Source organism: Gallus gallus, chromosome 1 (genome assembly GCF_016699485.2).
Source record: "Gallus gallus isolate bGalGal1 chromosome 1, bGalGal1.mat.broiler.GRCg7b, whole genome shotgun sequence".
Classification (NCBI taxonomy): Eukaryota; Metazoa; Chordata; class Aves; order Galliformes; family Phasianidae; genus Gallus; species Gallus gallus.
Genome location: NC_052532.1, coordinates 1,410,555 through 1,424,115, shown reverse-complemented (window position 1 = coordinate 1,424,115; position 13,561 = coordinate 1,410,555). Strand labels below are relative to the sequence as shown.

General features: G+C 46.3%; 1 protein-coding gene across 20 annotated transcripts in view; it reads left to right on the top strand.

Annotated features, from left to right (window-relative positions):
* The window catches only part of UBE2H (ubiquitin conjugating enzyme E2 H), a 44,192-nt gene that overhangs the window by 11,744 nt on the left and 18,887 nt on the right, over nt 1-13,561 (top strand). For 11 of the 20 annotated variants that reach the window (XM_046928161.1, XM_046927949.1, XM_046927916.1 and 8 more), the window contains 4 exons: nt 8,544-8,665; nt 9,629-9,773; nt 11,456-11,610; nt 12,563-12,637. Coding sequence is in view for 1 of the 20 variants with exons in the window: in NM_001030647.2 (NP_001025818.1) it covers nt 11,534-11,610; nt 12,563-12,637 (152 nt within the window). In the remaining 19 variants the exon portion in view is untranslated. The remainder of the gene's footprint in view (nt 1-8,543; nt 8,666-9,628; nt 9,774-11,455; nt 11,611-12,562; nt 12,638-13,561) is intronic. The other 9 variants (XM_046927783.1, XM_046928271.1, XM_046928290.1 and 6 more) reach the window with 3 other exon arrangements.

Below are 13,561 nucleotides of genomic sequence, written 5' to 3'. Positions count from 1 at the left end.
CTGAAGCCCAATGTTAGTTAGGTCAATTTACTCTCAGCAGCTTTCTGCTGGCTTGGATGGTACAAGAAGCATTGTGAGACCTGAATGCTTCGTAATCCCCCATGGCTGTTATTTCCAATAACTGGGAATCTGCTGCTGAACACCAGGAGGAAAGCCCAAAGCCTCCACAGCTGGCAATTACACTTCTTCCCAAAGGGTTTCCAGCAGGAGATGTCCCCAGTTCTTCAGCAAGATGCAGGATGGGTCAGCAGATTAGAAGCTGGAGCTGCTGGGCTCGACCTGTGCCACTGCATTTGGGTTGGAATTGATAACTGCTTCTCACCATTCCCTTCTGAAGTCACCCAGGAGCTACAGAGGCTCTGCAGCACGCACGTCCTTCTCACCAGACCTGAATGGAGCTGACCAGGCTGTCACATGAGTCACAGAAACCCACATCAGCCGTTTTTAGGTCATTGCCAGACGGGGCTAAATTTAGCAGATGAGCCACAAGTGTGAGGCTTTGCATCCAGCTCCTGCCTTACAGTTCCTGGGATATTTTTTGGGCTGTGCCCTACGGCTCCTTGTACATCTCTTGAAGGTGAGGGCTGAGATTCTCCACCCCTTCTCTGTTCTGAATCTCGCAGAGCACCGCCGAGACTTGCTTGCAGAGTTGCTCAGTGACAACACATGAAGCAGAGGAAGGGAAGAGCACAGTAATAGGATCTGGAGCTTTTCACCTCACGGATTACTGCCTTGAATCCTTGTCTGGGTTGCCGGTGACGCTTCCCTGGGAGGAGAAACCTGATGGTTTATCATCCAGCTGCATCCACGAGCACATTGCAGTGCTCCTGGAGGTGTGTGCCAGTGTGGGGGAGAGCAGCTCACGCCTGGGGCACCTCAAGCAGAAAGCATTCCCACCACTGTTCTTTCAAGCCCCACATCTCTGCTAAAATAGTCAAGGGAGGAGTGAAGGAGGGGGAAAGAGTAATACATCTGCTGACAGCACAGTGGGAAGTTTCAGTCCTGCTGAGAGCGATGTGCTGGTTCTGCAGTCCCAAGCTGTTCTGTATTTTAACTTCATCGGTCGTTCCTGGGTTCTATTTGTTTGCAGCAGCACGTTGGTTCATTAGGGTTGGGGTTTTTTTTGTGTGTGTAGATTGGGAATATTGTCATCAAAACCAGCCTCAAGTGTGTCAGGTTTTCTTAATTCTGATTTATGAAAGGAGGGCTGCGATAGATGCGTGGCTTTGAGAGCCTCGCTGGGTCTGCTGGAGGTCACCTGTAATTCAGAGCATCTGGTGGAGGTCAGTGCTGGGCTTTTTGTTCTGTGGCATTGCCAGCTTTGGGGGTTTTTTCAGCTCTTCATTGAAGGAGGGGACACTTCAAACTCGGTGACAAAAATTTTCAGGCAGCTGCACCACTAACGACTGAAGTGTGTTAATTAGTACTTAGTGCAGTGGTGTTTCTTTGTCCCTTCTATAATGATGACCCAAACAGATGATGTCAAGGAATCTTCTGCTTCAGCTGAATTTAACTAATTATAAGAAGGCTCTGCCTTTGCTCTCCAAAGCTCAGGAATGGTCTAAGAGCTCGGAATTGCAGCGGGCCAACAATAGCATTTGTATTGATAGAATGGCTTGTATTATGATGATGCGTGCAAAACCCGATTACAGAGCTCATTTTAAAATGAACTGCTTTTATCAGCCACGTGACAAACTTCAGGTATTGCTGCTCCTGCAGGGAGTAGCTCGAGGCAAGTGTTTGTCCCCTGGCAATCAGAAATCCGTGGACGTAAATTGGGATGGTTCATTTGTATAACCCCCCCAGGCTCTGTCTCCGGTTAACTGATGTGCCTCTCGTTAGGGAATTGGGAGAGAAGGAGATAATTAAGCCTGGGCAGATGGACTAGGACAGGCTCTTGGCTCGGAAACAAGGGGGCTGGATGATGTGCTCCTGACCTGGGGAACCAGGACAGGGTGAGTTTGTGTTTGCCCATCCCAAAATGGACTTTGTGCTTTAGGATGAGAGACACGGGGACTACTTACCCCCAAGTGTTCTGAGATTATCAGAGGGGAGAGCACCTCCCAGCTGCCTCTGGAGAAAGCTCACGCTTTCCCCCAGGCTCAGGGAGGTTGTTTCAGAGGAAACTGCCTGCTCAAAGCACCGAGGACTGCATGTTCCTATGCTTTTAGCAACAGCCGCTGCTGTTCTGCTGGTTGCATTTCTGTTTATTAAAAAACAAACAAACAAACAAAAAACACCTTTTTTTTCCCTTCCTGCCATTGTGGTGGTGCCAAAGCAGCTTTACTGTACCCTTGTGAGAAGCTGAAATGGGAATTCTACTTGCTGAGGGACAGCCTGGACACTGTGCTTTTGCTCCTGCAGCTGCCAAGCCCAAGACCCACTCTGGAAGGCATTAAAAAAAAAGGTATTTCACATAACTCAGTGCAGCGTGGACGGGGTCCCAGCACCAGGGCACCCCCCTTTTCCAGGCACCCATGAGGTTTTATTGGTAGCTGATGAGCTGAGGCCTGCTGCTGCATTCACAGCCCCGAACAAAGGCCCAAATGCTTTGTTGGATTCTTCCTTGGCAACCTCTCTGCTGTCCCCGAAAGCTTGCCTTTCTTCTTCACAAGGAAGCTGGTGTGGGGATCATTGTTAAGCTCCGAGCATGGCTCTTTCATGTCTTCCTCTTGAACACAGTGTATCTTCAGACCTTAAACGCCAGGAAAATCCTGTACAGTTAATCCTTTGGGAAAGGCCAAAAAACCCTTCGAAGAGCTCCGGACTTTTACAAATGCTCATTAAGAGATGAGGATTTAAGTTCCTATCATGGGCTTTTCTACAAAGAATTGGATGTAAGAGGGGTTGCTGCAGGGCTGGCTGAAGCACCAAGCTGATTTCCTAAATTTCCAAGGATGATAAACAGGTGAACTCTTTGCAGGTGGTTTGGCCACTATCCACTGAAGCTGTGCCATGGCTGTGCTTAGTGACATGATGGTTGGGAAATGGCACGACTGGACCCCGTGCTTAACCTTGGAGCATGTCTTTATTGGTGTTTATTGGAAGTTGACCTGACTGAGCCTCAGCTTTGAGACCAGATGCAGAATCACAGAATCATTAAGGTTGGAAAAGACCTCGAAGGTCACCAAGTCCAACCCCATCCCACTCCCACCATGCTCACAGACCGTGTCCATCTGTGCCTTCACCTCCAGGGATGGCAACTCCACCACCTCCCTGGGCAGCCTGTTCCATTGCCTCACCACTCTTGCAGAGAAGAAATTTTTCCTCATATCCAACCTGAAAGCTGAGAGGGATGCATCTTTATGAACAAAACCCTAAACACATGTGACCACATAGGCTGAAGAAAGTAAAAGTAGGGCAAAACCACTGTGCATCTCATCTGTATGCACCGGGATCTTGGATGTATACATGGGATCTGCAGAGGAAACATTACTGTGATCCATTGCATGCTAAGGATACAAGAAAGAAAGTGGTTTAGTAGAGGTGACAGTGGTGTATTGGGTTGCTGTAGGTGTTTGTGTACTAAACTGAAGCTCCTACACCTTTTCTTTAAGCACAGCTGAACTCCTTTCCTAGTACATTGCATTTTACTTGATGTTTTCACTTTTTTTTTGTCATAGATGACCTGGAAAGAAAGAGAAGAGCATCTGCAAGCTTTGGCTGCTGTGTGTAGCCAAGGTCTGAAAGGTGCTCGTTCCTAAATCCCTTTCTCCTGCTTTGGCCTGAGAGCAAACAGTGTTTGCTCTGTGTTGGAAACTGCAGTTGTCATAACTCTACCAGCTCAATTATGAGTGTACAAAACTTCCTGCTCTATCCTTCGGGTCATTTGTTTGGCATAAAAAGCCAAATACTGTGTGTGTATGGAAAGTCCCATCTGAGCTGCTCCTCTAGAATGTATTTTCCTGAGATATGTTTTTTGTTTAGAGTTGTAAAGACTTCAGAATGTTACAATCCCATCCCTGGAGGCATTGAAGGCCAGGCTGGATGTTGCTCTGGGCAGCCTGGTCTGGTGGTTGGCGACCCTGCACATAGCAGGGGGGTTGAAACCAGATGGTCATTGTGGTCCTTTTCAACCCAGGCCATTCTATGATTATCTGAACTTCAGGTTTGAGATTTCAGATGTGCCCTTACATGATGTGGACGCTGAACCATCAGGTCCATTAATGACGGTGTTGAGTTAATGGACGTACCTATGCAAAGTGAGTAGTGCTGATGATGGGTGGACAGCCCCATGGGTGTTGCTCATCCCATAGATTTTTCCACCTGCTTGTGAGTCACTGTGCTTTGTCTGCTGAAAAGGAAGAGCAGAACTGAACTTGTTCTTGAAAAACATGCATTTCTAGTAAAGAAGGAACAGAAATACACAGGTGCCACGGTGTGATGTGCTCCGAAACAAGCACGTGGGTCTGGGGGGGCATTGTTTGTTACTTCAGGTTGGGCTGTTAAGAGGAGGTAGGAAATCCAACTTGAAGCCACACAATGGCTCTTCCCCTGTGCTATGTGAGGTCATAGAACCATTGAGTTGGCTTGAGTTGGAAGGGACCTTAAAGACCATCTAGTTCCTACCCCTCGTTCTGATCCCCATCCACTTCAGTGCTTCAGTTTACAGTGCAAGCACAGCTGGCTCTGCCTGTTGTTGTGAATGGGTGTTGCTGCCTCAGTTCTGAAGGTGAAGGTTTGATTATTTACAAAACTCTTTAAAAGCAATTAACAAAAAAGCCCAACCCGTGCAGATGTGACCTTGATGAGCACGAAGTACACTGTGGGGTATATCCATGTGCTCTTGGCATCTGCTGGTGTAGGGTTGGAAGAGGACTTTGGGATTTTTGTGGGAGGCATCCCAGTGTGAAGTGTCCATTACAGCAATTCTCATCACTCTCATTTCTGGTAAAGGGGAACAAAGAGGATTCCATTTCCAGAACTGGTAGCTGTCCAGTGCCAAAGAATCTTCAAATTCAACCCAGTATAGCTCTGAGTTTACCAGAACGAAAAGATTTGCTTTGACACTTTCTCCCTCCCCCCGTGAAGCTCTTCATCTCATTCAGAATCAAAAGCTTGAGCTATTTCTGGATTTCTCATAAATGAAAGCTCTTGCAGGAGCTCAGCTGCTGACCTCCTCTGCATCTGTCTGTGTTGACTACAAACATGTCGTATCCCAGGGGCTTTGCAGCCCGGGGAGATATTGTATGTTTTGGGTTTTGTGCTGCTGTTACCGAGGTGGCAGTTTCTAAATGACTGTGTAGGTTTCTTGGAGTGGAAAAAAAATATGTTGGTAAAGCCTACAGAAAGCTTCACTTGTGGGAAAGGAATATTCTTAGAACAGTTATGCCTTTGGGAAGCCAAAAGTGGTGAAGTACTGCAACTGCAGGAACGTGTGAGAAGCGTCCTGCTTTCAGGAGAGCTGATATATTCTTGTTGAATGCCCATCTGACCTGTGGTTAAATCTTAGACGTGGTGTCAGGTGCAGCACGTGTTGGGAGCCAGGCTCTCCATTCTGTGGTTTTACAGCTTCTTAAATTCTCTCAAAGAGAGGTAACCAACTGTACTGAGCCCAACTGGAAAAAGAAACGATTGTGTTTTCTCCTTCTGCTGTTTCACTCCAAATGCACTTGAAATTTCTCTCTTGTTTGAGAAGTTTGATGATTATTCGTGCGTTAAATACTCCATTCCACCAGTATGTACAATCTCCATGGTAACAAACTTCTCCTGATGGGAGCCGTGGCAATGCAAACGTATCTCATGGCTCAGCTCGGAGGCAGGTGTGTGGCCATGTAAATTAACACTGCTGTCTTCAGGGCTTCTAGATGTGACTTTGGTTTCTGCTGTGACTGTAGATGTCAGCGTGTTGAATTCTGTGCCGTGCAGTGGCTCTGGTTTGGTGGCTGAGAGTGCAAGGTTCCCAGTTATTTCCCTTTGTTCCTCCCAGGTGAGCAGCTGCATAGAGCTCTTTTGGGAGGCCCTATGTTCCTCTACCATTGCTCTACATTATGTCTACCTTGCTACTCCTTTCTGATAGCATGTCGTCTTCAAACCGACTGCTGTAGAATCACAGAATGGCCTGGGTTGAAAAAGACTACAATGATCACCTTGTTTCAACCTCCCTGCTATATGCAGGGTCTCCAACCAGCAGACCAGAGCCACATCCAGCCTGGCCTTGAATGCCTCCAGGGATGGGGCATCCACAGCCTCCTTGGGCAACCTGTTCCAGTGCATCACCACCCTCTGTGTTATCACCAACTAGGATCCGTTTTACAGATTTGCTTATCACAGGTACTTATTATAGACTAACTGCACTTAAATTCTCTTTGTTCAGTGTCCTCTCTTATGTAGATTTGAAGAAATTTCATTTCCTGGTGCTTGTGGAGGGAGTGTTGTTGTTGTGTTACAGTCGCCGGTTGAGTTGGAAGGGACCTTAAATATCATAGAATGATAGAATGGTTTGGGTTGGAAGGGACTTAAGGACAGTAGAATGTTGGAGTAGTTTGGTTGGAAGAGACCATAGAGACTGGTAGAATGATTGGGTTGGAAGGGACTTTAAAGAGCATAGAATCTTCTCCAGGCTGAAACCCCTCGTGTCCCTCATCCTGCCTTCATAGCAGAGGTGCTCCAGCCCTCTGAGCATCCTCATGGCTCTCTTCCAGACCTGCTCCAACAGCTCCACTTTGTTCTGAATCCCTTCCACCAGGTCTGGTACTGTCCTTTCGCATTCAGTAATCTTGTCCATCAGCTTCTTCTCTCTTTGACTGATGCAACCTTTCTTTAGCAGTGCTCACAAAGGACAGTTTCAAGCAATTTCTTTCCATCATAGTTCTCCTGGGACTGACCAGACCATATAGCTCAGAAAAGCTCTGCTGTGATGCAGATCAGCAGGTGTTTCTTTGGCTCTGAGCGTCTTCTCATCCTGCTTCATGATACCTGCTAAACGGAGGGCCTGATGCTTGTATGTGTCATGTTCTTCCTCATCTCCAAATGCAAATGAATTGCACGCTAATCAACAGTGCATAGCTGGAGTTGAGCTACAGTCCTGTTATCTGCTGTCAAAACGACACTAATTGTGTTCTCATCTAATCTGATTGTGAAGGACAAGTTGGTTCCAGTCTTTTTTCTGTACAGCAAGAATATGCATCTGTCTGCTCTCTATTTTCCTTAACAAACTGAGACTTTTCAAGGGAACATTGGGGGGGGGGGGGGGGGGATGGAGGGACAGTGAGTTCCTTCATCTCCTGGAGGATAAGGATGGTGTTGCTCCACCCAGCAAGGCGTGGGATGCACCTTGCATTGCCTGGTGGTCGTTACCTTCACTTCTGGTGGGAGAAGACCACTTTGAAGCCCAGAATGTCCTCCTTATAGGGAAAAAAAGTTGACTCTGAATCAGTTGATAGCGGACAACTCATGCAAAATGCCTTCTGGGAAACTAAGCCGGCTTGTCTTTTCTACCTTATGCTCATTACTCCACTTTCTTGGCATGAAGTTTAGTGCAGAGCAACCAGACAGAATTCATCAGGAGCTCCAAAGAACACAAACCAGGCTGGAGGAGTGGCAGCTCCTGCTCCCAAAATCCCCAATCCCACCTTTGGTGTATGTATCAGCAGTGTGCGTATCCATATACCATAACAGCAACCCAGCATAGGTTCCTCTTCAATTATTCATTTGTTTTTCACTAGCTTATAGAGCACTTTCAGTTCCAGTAACAGCCGTTGTCTTACTGCGAGTGGGACCTCTGTGTGCTGCACTTCCCCTTCTCTTTGCTGTAGGGTTTAGGTGAGTTTTGCCTTCCAGAGCAGAGGGATTCTCAGACAAACCCTATACAAGCAAAGGAAAATCTGGATTTGCCACAGGTGCATGAGGACAAACTGCAAATTGCCCCTGTGCTTCCCTGACAGCATTTTGGGTATCTCCACCACAATTCATACACTGTATCATAGAACTATAAAATGGCTTGGGTTGGAAGGGACCTCAAGGATCACGAAGCTCCAACCCCCCCCACCACAGGGAGGGCCACCAACCTCCACATTTCATACCAGACCAGGCTGCCCAGGGCCCCATCCAGCCTGGCCTTGCAGTGTACTTACACCAGAAATAGTTATGCTGTGTGCCAAGAAGCAGTGAAAGCTGTGTCAGTGAGGATCACTAACTTGGGGGGGAAAAAACAATGGATTTTAATGATCTCACTGTGGTTAGCCTGGAGTTCAGCCTGGGGTTTTCGGATTGTATGAGTTTAAAGAGACCTTTAAAGGCCATCTAGTCCAACTCCCCAGCAGTGAACAGAGACATCTGCAGCTCAATCAGGATGCTCAGATTGCTCAAAAGTATTCTCAGTGTAATACTTGTAGCTGGAAAACTGATTTGCCCAGGTGAATTTCAAGGTGACTTAAGAGTGGGATGCTTTGTATTTTGATTTAGGCTCAGTGTTTGTTTGCCAGGAAAAAACCACTCAGCCCTGCAAACAGACTGGCATCTGTTGGCCACGACGTGCATCTGGGATTTTTGGGAGATCTAGGGGTAAGGCTGTATCCTGACAGAGCTTTTCATTCCTGCAGGATTGCTTCAGATCAATGGCGGTGGGTGGCCCTGCACAAGGCCACGTGGGAGGATGAGGCAATGGGAACGTGACCACGTGAGAGGCAAACCCACAGCAGTGGGTCTATTTCTGGCATGCTCGGTCAGTCTCTAACCCTCCAGATTTGAAAGGTTTTGTGTGGTTGGGTTGGGTTTTTTTGCCCATTCTGCTTTGGCACAAAATGCTTTAAATCTCTGCTGGTTCTGACCAAAGCAATGATTTCCTACGAGCTCAATCCCTGAACAAAAGACCCTTGATCTTGATAGGGGGCTCTGGATGTTACTGTAATGCTAATAGGTAACACAGTTGGCCTTTGCGCTTCTGGCACGTTTCAGGCACTGTATAGGGAGCCTGTAATCAGCTGCAGGAAAAAATCCCTTTTGTCTCTCTCCTAGCAACCTCTTCTGAACTGATATTTGAAAATAGGCTTTGCTTTCCATGTCATCACGTAAATATTTTCAACGCATACTGAAAACTCCCTTAACAGACGTGGGGCTTGAAATAATTTGTCTTCAGGTCCTCAGGACTCCCTCCTGGTTGCTGTGGTCTTAAGGTAATGCTGTTGAAATCTTTATCCACCAGGAACAGGAACCTGTGTCCAGATTTTGCTCTTCTCTCCCGACTCTTACGCTGTATTTGTCACAAAGTCAAAGCAGTGTATGTAGGTGACAAGGTGGCCATTGGTTGCCTGGATTTGTAGGAGCAAGCTGAGAATTTTGAAAGAGAGTGCTGTATTTTTATGCAATGTTTGAGCATATAGGATGAGTTGCAGGCTGGCTACATAGCTCTAATCTAGCTCCAGTATACACACATTGTGTGTCCTGTCCTGGAAACAAGGCAGACTGCTCACACCAGCAGGAATTGCCACTGGAATCAAGAATATTAAAGCCTTTCTCCATTAACTGATTGTTCTTTTCCTGCTCATCTGCATAATGAGTGCAGCAGCAGACACTGTTGGGCACGGAGGAGTTCATCTGAACAGAGTAGACTTAGATAAGGTGAGGATTTTGTGGTCTCCCCCATAAATGCTGATGGTCTTTGAAGTCCTAGGATGTCTTTGCACAGATTTGTATCCAGGACTCCCATCTACCTCTTGCATCTGATGGAAGAATAACCATCCTGGGAAAAATGCATTGGAGCTGCTGAAAGGTTGAAACAGACCTCTGAGACCATCTAGTTTAAGCATCGAGACCCATCCCCACTAAACCAGGTACCAAAGTGCCGTATCTCCATGTTTTCTTCTTACTAATTGGAGTTTCAGGGCCTTGTCACAACGGTGAGAACAATCAAATATGGCACTGCATCACTTGCTAAGAGGTTTTCTAACTTGGACTTGAGTCTCAGTGCAGAAAACTGTCTTATTTATGGTCAGCATTAACTTGTGCAGCTGAATAGCACGCATGCTGCAGCTGCTCAGGAGTTTGCTCTGAAGATCAGGCTTGGAGAGCTGTTTTTTATTAAGTGGTACTTGATTTAGTCCTAACTAAAACCATTTGTATTTAACTTGATCTGCAAAGCTGCCGTAAGTGTTAACATACTTCAGTAGTAAACGTTTCACTCTTGGGCATCATCACACACAAAGGGTTTGTGAAAGAGCCCCTTTCTGAACGTGCAGTAGTTATCCATTAGACAAGTGCTTGTGTTTTCAAAGGAATTCAGACTGCGTTTATAACATCGTGCTTTCCACAGGGTGATGTGGAAGGATATCCTTTAGGGATGTGCAGAGAAATCTGGCTTTTAACGGAGAAATCACTGGAATTTGGGGCAGAAAGGTATTGATCTGCCCTCTGTGAGCTGTTCTGGGTGGCAGCCAGGTGCAGTAAGTTCCTTGCTGCTAAGCTGCAGGGCAGAGCAGCTAGCAGAAATCTCCTGATCCCAAATTGCTGTAAACTTTTCTCCCCTCCCCATGAGAATGAGAAAAAAGGTGGTTGCAGCCAAAGTCTTTTGGAGCCAGAACTGTGGGAAAAACTCTTCTCCAATCTGAGAGTTGTTGTGCGTCAGGAACTGTTGTAAATCCTGATGGGTACTGCAGGTGAAACTTGGATCTCGTGTGTACAGGTATGTGTGCATGCTCCTGGGCCACTTGGGGATGCAGGAGCCTCTTCCCATAGATCACAGTGTGGGACCGTGGCTGGTGATGGGAATTATTGGCTCCTGCTGGTGGGTCCCAAGCAGTTCCTGGTGTGTCAGGAGCATGTAAGGTGCGTGTTTGTGGCTGTCCCCTTGTCTCAGAGCTGGGTTGCCTCAGAGGTGCAGAGCTGAAGCAGTCTGAAGTTCAGTAAACCTTTGATTTCTTCTTGCCCCATCTTTTCCAGTGCTTCCCTCGTAATTCATATTAAGGTTATTGATGAAAGGTAATCACTGTAGGATATTATTCACAATCCATTAACCCTGAAGGGTAGCTGAATTCTTCAGCAAGCTTGGGTGCCAAAATATCACTGCTAATTGTCTTAACTGAGCCTTATGTGGAATGGAAATCGCTCACCTTTCAGTTTGTATTCCCTTCATCCCAAAGCATTGGCGCTTTGATTCTCTCCTTTAGGTGCTGGAAAATACTGTTGTTCTTTTAGCATTCTGCTGGTGCCTTAGAATCTCACCCTTCTGCCATCTCTCCAAAGACACTGAGTTTTTTGGTCTTGCAAGTCAAATTAACATGAGATTGCTGTAATTTGCATCGTAGCTGTGGGAGGCCATCTGACAGCGCCGAAGGCGGCCAAGTAGAATGGAATTCATCAGCACTCACATTTGTCAGAGTAGGAATCGAGGAGTGCTCTGCTTCTCTAATCCATGCAGGAGGGTAAACATCCAGCGTGAGCAATGCGTGTCAGGGTGCTCACATTGCATGTTGTCAGGTACTTGGGATATTTGGGCTTAAACAGTTTGGTTTCACAGGTTTTCAGCCGGTTGCTTCTCTCCGAGTTGATGGTTTTGCTACTCTGCTTCAGTGTTTTCCTTTACTCAGTATATCAGGATTGAGAGCAAACACGAAGTCACGATCTTAGGAGGACTCAATGAATTTGTCGTGAAGTTTTATGGACCACAAGGAAGTAAGTACATGATCCATCTCGTCTATGAAAACAAGCTAATTGTTCGTAGTGGGGGGGATATAGAATCATTAAGCTTGGAGAAGACTACTGTGATGACCAAGTCCAAACATCAACCCATCCCTGCCATGCCCACTACGTCACATTCCTAAATAGAATCGTAGAATCATTAAGGTTGGAGAAGACTTCTAAGGTCACCAAGTCCAGCCATCAACCCATCCCCACCATGCCCACTAAATCATATCCCTAAATAGAATGCTAGAATCATTCAGGTTGAAGAAGACTTCTGTGATCACCAAGTCCAACCATCAACCCATCACAGCCATGCCCATTTAACCATATTTCTCAGTGCCATGACATCCTTCTGGAGCAAAGGAATAGTTGAGCAAATCCATATGGGGGTGAGATGTCAAGGGTGGTGGCTCTTAAAGGTTGATCTCTCAAGGGTGGGGAAATTACAGTGCAAATCAACCACTCCTTGGTGCTGAGCAGCTTTGGTTATTGACCACCAAGCCCTCTGCTGTGACTTTCAGTACTGCTCTCATTAATCCTTAACTCTTCCAGACCTGGCTTAAATTTTGCATCGCCATCATCTGAATGTTTGTGGAGTTGGTAATGACAGTGGCTTTTCCATTGACTAGATTACAAGTCACGTCTCCAGCACGCCTTAATTTAGCAACATCTCTAAATTTAAGTAGCTTATTCCAAACTCTCTGCTTAGAAGAAGGCTCTTGGGCCTTTGTGCAGAGATCTTTTGCAGTATAGGTTAAAATCAAGTATTTCTTGTGAGACAGTACAGGCAGAAGGCTTTTACCATAGGAGGTTCAATGTGAAATCTTACCCTCTGGTGGGACTGAGCGTTCCTCCAAAGACGTGTTTTGTTTATTGCTGTTGTTTCATTTATTCTCTCCTGAGTTATGAAGCATGCCTAATACCTGTGTTTCTTTCCTTGCAGCACCATACGAAGGTGGAGTATGGAAAGTTAGAGTCGACCTTCCTGATAAATACCCCTTCAAATCCCCGTCTATAGGTAACCAATGATCACTTTCTGTCAAAACCTTGAAGTGCATGGGAATGAAGGCAGGGGCTGAAGCTGTTGTCCTCTTGGATGAGGTGATGCCTGTGTGGAAGAATATAGAAGCAGGGGCTTATCAGCAGAGGAATTGCAGCTGGCCAGACTGGTTGGACCTGTTTAACTTTGAAGAGCAAATAGGAAGTTTGATAAGGAAACGTTCTTTAGACCATATCCATATATCTTTGCCCTTGAGTAACGGTGATCTAACTCAGATGTCTTCTAGTACCAAACTTTTCCAATCATTTAGGCTGTAAATAGCCACTGTTGCTTGAAAAACTGGAGCAAATGCACAAAGGGTCAATTTTAATATTCTGGCTTGTAGAGTAAGTGCTGGTAACCCAATGATGTGGCATTTCTTTCTTGGAAGGGTGTGCTTGTGGCTCAAGGCATCAGAGGGGTCTGAAGAATTGAGAGAAGTGTTGTGGGAACATGACTGTATGGGGTGGACCAGATGGGTCCCATCCAATATCAACATCCTGACTTGGAGCTGATGAGTATTGGCTGCTTTCTTAAAATAGACATCAACTTAAGAGTGCCATCTATTTAAAATCCTGTGTGAGTGTGAGAAGTAACGTCTGCTTCCCACAGTGAACTGTGCCTTTTGGGAAAGAGCAATGTTGTTTTTTCACCCAACCCTTTACCTTTCTTTTTCTGTTGCAAGCTGAACTGAAGCACAGCAGCACTGAGCAACAGTGCGGGAAGGAAGAAGCAACTGCTTCTTCCTGAGTCAGCTCTGAAATCTCCTATAAACCTCCTAAATTGGAGACAGTTTGAGATGCACACTGTGTTACTCAGTGCCACACACTGTCCCCTCTCCATTTCTCCTTGCCACAAACAGGTGCAGATCAGGGCACTGCCATGCTTACAGTCCTAAACGTG